Here is a 6722-nt window from a genome sequence, read left to right on the forward strand (position 1 = left end):
AGCATAAGGGTGAAGGTAAGGAACCAAAATCATACCGGTCATGTTTGTTTACATTTGCATTTAGCAGGAGTGTCCTTTACCCGTTTGTGGTCAGTACCATTAGCTACCAAGTTCAGAATATACAGGTCCTTCTCAAAAAATTTGCATATTGTGATAAAGGTCATTATTTTCCATAATGTAATGATAAAAATGAAACTTTCATATATTTCAGATTCATTGCACACCAACTGAAATATTTCAGGTCTTTAATTGTTTTAATACTGATGATTATGGCATACAGCTCATGAAAACCCAAAATGCCTGTCCCAAAAAATTAGCATATTTCATCCCACCAATGAAAGACAAGTTTTTTAATACAAAAAACACCAACCTTCAAATAATCATGTTCAATTATGCACTCAATACTTGGTCGGGAATCCTTTTGCATGAATGACTGCTTCAATGCGGCGTGGCATGGAGGCAATCAGCCTGTGGCACTGCTGAGGTGTTATGGAGGCCCATGATGCTTCGATAGCGGCCTTAAGCTCATCCAGAGTGTTGGGTCTTGCGTCTCTCAACTTTCTCTTCACAATATCCCACAGGTTCTCTATGGGGTTCAGGTCAGGAGAGTTGGCAGGCCAATTGAGCACAGTAATACCATGGTCAGTAAACCATTTACCAGTGGTTTTGGCACTGTGAGCAGGTGCCAGGTCGTGCTGAAAAATGAAATCTTCATCTTCATAAAGCTTTTCAGCAGATGGAAGCATGAAGTGCTCCAAAATCTCCTGATATCTAGCTGCATTGACCCTGCCCTTGATAAAACACAGTGGACCAACACCAGCAGCTGACATGACACCCCAGACCATCACTGACTGTGGGTGCTTCACACTGGACTTTTGGCATTTCCTTCTCCCCAGTCTTCCTCCAGACTCTGGCACCTTGATTTCCGAATGACATGCAACATTTGCTTTCATCCGAAAGCCACTGCGCAACCACTGAACAACAGTCCAGTGCTGCTTCTCTGTAGCCCAGGTCAGGTGCTTCTGCTGCTGTTTCTGGTTCAAAAGTGGCTTGACCTGGGGAATGCGGCACCTGTAGCCCATTTCCTGCACACGCTTGTGCACGGTGGCTCTGGATGTTTCTACTCCAGACTCAGTCCACTGCTTCCGCAGGTCCCCCAAGGTCTGAAATCGGCCCTTCTCCACGATCTTCCTCAGGGTCCGGTCACCTCTTCTCGTTGTGCAGCGTTTTCTGCCACACTTTTCCCTTCCCACAGACTTCCCACTGAGGTGCCTTGATACAGCACTCTGGGAACAGCCTGTTCCTTCAGCAATTTCTTTCTGTGTCATACCCTCTTGCTTGAGGGTGTCAATGATGGCCTTCTGGACAGCAGTCAGGTCGGCAGTCTTACCCATGATTGCGGTTTTGAGTAATGAACAAGGCTGGGAGTTTTTAAAAGCCTCAGGAATCTTTTGCAGGTGTTTAGAGTTACGTCGTTGATTCAGATGGTTAGGTTAATAGCTTGTTTAGAGAAACTTTTCATGATATGCCAATTTTTTGGGACAGGCATTTTGGGTTTTCATGAGCTGTATGCCATAATCATCAGTATTAAAACAATTAAAGACCTGAAATATTTCAGTTGGTGTGCAATGAATCTGAAATATATGAAAGTTTCATTTTTATCATTACATTATGGAAAATAATTACCTTTATCACAATATGCTATTTTTTGAGAAGGACCTGTAGTTTGGAAGACCATGAAATAATCAGAGAAATATGTATCTTATACAAATATAAACTGGTTTTCAACCAGTTTGACAAGACTGTCAACAAGGAAGAGGGCCGGCAATGGAGGAGGGGCGTACCAAAGAGACCATCTTATCACAAGCAGAACTGGTTTGTTCCACTTTGGAGTAAGCTGTTGGGGGAAGAATCAGTTTTGTTGTGCGTTTCCTTGACTGATGAAGCCTTCCGGACCGAAGGCGAAACGTTTCAGCACCAAAAAAGAAACTGTCCAGATGACCTGACTGAAAAATGTTGGATATTATACCTGGATTGTTGAGCATGGACTTTGTTATCTTATGCAAAGTTCTCCTGTAAGCAGTCTGTACATATTGTGTGACTGTTTATATCAATATTCAGTTGTAATCTTGGACAGATATACTGGTATAAACAGCCTAGACATGAAATTGTGAGCACTAAGAAAGAAACAGTCTGACCTGCCCAACATTTTTCAGTCAGGTCATCTGGACAGTTTCTTTTTTTGTGCTGAAACGTTTCGCCTTCGATCCGGAAGGCTTCATCAGTCAAGGCAACACAAAACAGATTCTTCCCCCAACAGCTTACTCCAAAGTGGAACAATCCGACTTGCCATTTTTGGACACCTCACTTGTTCAGTTTGTAGTAAATCTGGATGCTTGGAAACCGAAAACACACATGCAAAAGGTTGGTAGACTTATCAAAGTCCTGGTGTCAGATGAGCCAAAGGTTAGCCCTGCTGCTAGCTGTCAGTGTAGCATGTTCTATCTACTGCTAGCTCCAGGTGTAGGACTGTCAGCTTTAATGCTACCTCAGCTTCCCAGATGTAACAAAGTATTTGACATCAACACCCTGTAGGTTTTGGACGGTTTGCATTTCTGGCAAAAAAGCAACCCGAAGACAATCCCTCCAGAACAGCAAAGTGACAGTCCCAATCTCTGATGAGTGCGACTTTAACAACAAATAGTTCCACTGATGAAACTCAAGAAAAATTTTCCCTGCTATGCTCGACTTGTTTTATTTAGAGGGACATCTGCTCGAAGCAGGTAAATTATCTACAACCATGAATAGTGAAAACAGTTCACACAAAGTATCATATTTACATGTTGAACTGCTGGTTTGAAGTGTCTGCTATTTCATGGCACATTTTTATTTAGGGAAAAAACTACACGACTCCACGTCAGCGAAACCTCCTTCTGTCAAAGAACTCAAACTGAAGCTAAGCAGAGCTCAGACTGTGGCCCACACAGATCCTGCAGCATTTTACTAACAACCGTGCATCAAACTTCCAGAGACATGAAGTTCAGATTCTTCTGTAAACACGAAGAATGTTTGTACCTAAATAGCATTCTACCATTTTTCATTGAACAGCATCTGAACATCTTGAGTCACAGGACACAACTAAGCTTTCGATACAACTTTTATACTTAATGAACCAATCATCAAAAGTACCAAAAGTTCAATCCACAAAACTGAGGTAAATGTTTCTTCTTCTACTGTAGAAAACGTGCATAATTAGTGCTTTGCGATTATCTGCAGTACGAAAAAAAAAAAAAAATGCTGTCCTGTATATATATGTGTGTATATATATATATATATAAATACCTTATTGGATTTTTTTCAGGAAAAACCAGAGTGCTGACAAAGACCATGTGAAAGCCATTTATCCTCAATATCTGAATTATTGCACATTAAAATTACAAAATATGTTTGTTGTTTTAAAACATTTACATTTTCCCATAAATAAGAAAAATCCCAACACAGAATGCCAGTTGTCAAATATAATAGAAATCTTTATTGACCACACCTGAGCACAATTGATTTCTGATAATAGAATGGACTTTATCATGAGACAGGCAGGTGTTTAATTTTACATTTACATTTCTGATAGATGAAAACAAGAAGAGAAGATGGAACCTTCATGGTGTTCAATTATTTCACTGTAGATTACTTACATGTGTGGATTTTAAAGATCAGGGTAAAACCAGCAGCTTTAACTGTCATGTTTAAAATACATTAAGACAGTATGAAAAAAAAACCTACTCCTGGCAGATGTGCTGCCATGTTTGGGTTAGATGCTGGATCAGCTGTAGTTACCTCAACACATCCTGACTACTGTACACCTTCTCTGTATAGTGAACGTTGTTTATCCCACAACAAGCGTGTCATCATCTACAAACTCATAGTAGGGAACTTCCAGGTTGAGGGGGGCAGGGCCTTTTCTGATGCGGCCTGAAGCATCATAATGTGAGCCGTGACATGGGCAGTAGTACCCTCCGTATTCACCAGCATTGGAAATGGGCACACAGCCCAGATGTGTGCACACTCCCAGGACAATGACCCAACGGGGGTCCAAGACCCGGTCTTTGTCATGCTGAGGGTCTCGCAGCTCTGAAAGGTTGACGGCAGCCTCCGTACTTATCTCCTTCTTGGTGCGGTGACGTACAAACAGAGGTTTACCTCGCCACTTGAAGGTCATGTTCTTGCCTTCGGGGATTTGGCCCAGCTTGATTTCGATCTTGGACACAGCCAAGACGTCGGCTGAGGCACTCATTGAGGTCACAAACTGAGTGACCACTGTTTTGGCAGCGTAGACACTCACTACAGCTGCAGCTCCGCTCAACAGGTAAGAGAAGGCTTTCCTGGATCCACTGCTCTCCTGGGATGATGCTTTGGGGCTGACCACATCTGGACGCCTGTACGGACTGAAGTCCGGTACCTTGATGTCTGTGTGGGCAAATCGGACTCCTGCACAGCCTACAAGAACAATCTGTCATTAGTTCAACCAAAGATATAATTAAAATAGAAAACAAATACTAAAGCAAACAGGATGTATAACAGATAAATAAATAAACTTCAGTACATAACTCAGTGATTTAAATCATTATTACTGTATCATTAAGGCTGTACTCTAATACATGTGATTTTTTTGGTGTAACAAAAACAGACAAATGACTGACTCTCCATATCTAATAAACAACTGTAATATGTTTTTTATGAATGTGTATACAGTACAATGGACTTGCGACCTGTCCAGGGTGTACTCCGCCTATCGCAGTGATAGCTGGACATGGGCACCAGTGACCCCCACGACCCAAAAAGGAAGAAGCGGGTAAAGATAATGGATAATGGATGTATACAGTACACCCATTTTAATGTGTCTAACAAATGTGTCTATATTAAATCTGTTTTTAAAAGGGCCAAGCAATTTATAACTTTCAGATTGTACTATCCTTTTTGTGAAATCAAATTCAGATGACAACGCAATCTTATAATATAATCTTTTTTATTATGATCTGGCTCTACTCTTTGTTTTACTCATCAGTTAAAAAATAAAATAAAATCTAAAAGCAACACAGCCAATCACTCATACAAGCGAGGAAACACCCAAACCTTGCAAAATGCAACAACTATAAATTAAAAAAAGCTTAAAAAAATAAAATAAAATTCTTAATGTTAGGGACTGCAAATATTTAGCATCAGACTGTTTAAAGGGAAACTAAACTGGGATGTAAATTATTGGCATTTCAGTTCGATTGGAAATTTTCCAAATATATCCTAATTTAAAGTTCACTGAATGCAAATGTAGTGTATTAATCATGCTTAAAATGTATCAATGACTTTTGGATGAATAACTATGATTACATAACACACTAGTTTTCCACAGTAGTTCCAGTAAATGTGACTTTGCCTTGAAAAGTGTGAAAATGTTGAAAAACCCATAGAGATGTCAGTACATGTCAATTATATACTTTTCTATGCAATAAATGCATAAACCACTACACCAAGGGCACTTTTTGTTCTAACCGTAATTAATATGTCAAGTACATAAAAAAAAAACTATAAACCAAACAAAATGTCTTAAGTTTTATTTATTTTTATCCTCAAGTCCTACACAAATAACATTGTATAAGGAATGCTGCAGTAATTTAGGTACAATCACCGAAAGAATAGAGCACACTTGTTAGATTAAGACAGAAAACATACTTACTAATCCCGAGTAAACAATGTGCAATGTTCGACCCACACAGAAGCAGCCAGTCTGTTAAAATAATTAAAATAACACTGACCCCTGAAGTGTAGCTGCTTGTTAGCAGCCTGTGCTAACCGCTAGTTAGCAAACAACCCAGTGGAGACGGACACATATAAGAAACAAATTGCAGCATAATAAACTAGCTACTTTAAGACCTCACTTTTCTGTTCAGAAACATCTCGCTGCGTTTGACTAATAATTTTAATACTTAAGGTAATAGTACTTAGGCGGGGAGGGAAACGCTTTCAGTCAATGACAAGACTCACCGTTGATGCTAACAGTGACGGCAGGCCCTGTCTTCGGGCTTTGACCACTCAGCGACTCGCGGCAAAGGAACGGCTTCTTCGTGTCCAGCAAAATCTTTTCCTCCTTTGTAACAACCCCGGGCACCAGAGCCTTCAGGGGCCCGGCGACTGTAAACGCCGTAGCCTGCATGTAAGGGGAAAATGCCCCTGACCGGGCAGCTAGGGACATCATCTTTAGCAGAAAATACAACGACCTTGTGTGTCTTCACTACGCACGCTACGAGCTGACGTCACTAATAGATCACGTGGCACGCAGTACGTAGAAACAGAGCCCAGCCAAACTTTTTTTTTTAAGCATTTCTTTTATTATTATTATTATTATTTTTAATAGATTAATAACAAAACAAACAAACAAACAAAAAACATACAAAAAAACTAAGGCAATGACAATTTCACATTTAACAAATATATTACAGCTAACATGGCAAAACCTCCCTATCAATAACAACATTTTTATACAAAAATTATAACTTCAATATTATATCCAACAATATATATATATATAAAAAAGAAAACTTAAGGAAATCACGATTCCTGAAATTTAACAGGTAAAAAATTAAAGTAAATCCTGGGGTTTATAACAACTTAAACTCTGAAAAAATAGAGAAAAGTTTGATAGGAGGGGCTGTCTCAATCTTTTAAAAGAA

The 6722-nt window shown here is 39.7% G+C and overlaps 1 protein-coding gene across 1 annotated transcript; it reads right to left on the bottom strand.

Moving 5' to 3' along the window:
* Positions 1–3503: 3503 nt before the first annotated feature.
* LOC119430204 (cytochrome b-c1 complex subunit Rieske, mitochondrial) lies at positions 3504–6307 on the bottom strand. Its single transcript, XM_037697641.1, has 2 exons — positions 6037–6307; positions 3504–4494 (listed from the first exon to the last, which is right to left on the bottom strand). Exons 1-2 carry the CDS (start codon positions 6245–6247, stop codon positions 3884–3886), a joined length of 822 nt encoding a protein of 273 aa, XP_037553569.1. The 5' UTR covers positions 6248–6307; the 3' UTR covers positions 3504–3883.
* Positions 6308–6722: the final 415 nt, after the last annotated feature.

Source organism: Nematolebias whitei, chromosome 2 (assembly GCF_014905685.2).
Source record: "Nematolebias whitei isolate Nwh7 chromosome 2, NemWhi1, whole genome shotgun sequence".
Taxonomy (NCBI): Eukaryota; Metazoa; Chordata; class Actinopteri; order Cyprinodontiformes; family Rivulidae; genus Nematolebias; species Nematolebias whitei.

Bases quoted from the DNA above. Each gene is read 5' to 3' on its own strand.
- LOC119430204 (XM_037697641.1), bottom strand. From the start codon at position 6,247: ATGATGTCCCTAGCTGCCCGGTCAGGGGCATTTTCCCCTTACATGCAG. The intron at 4,495-6,036 runs GTGAGTCTTGTC...TTGTTCTTGTAG, and splicing joins CGTCACTGTTAGCATCAACG to GCTGTGCAGGAGTCCGATTT.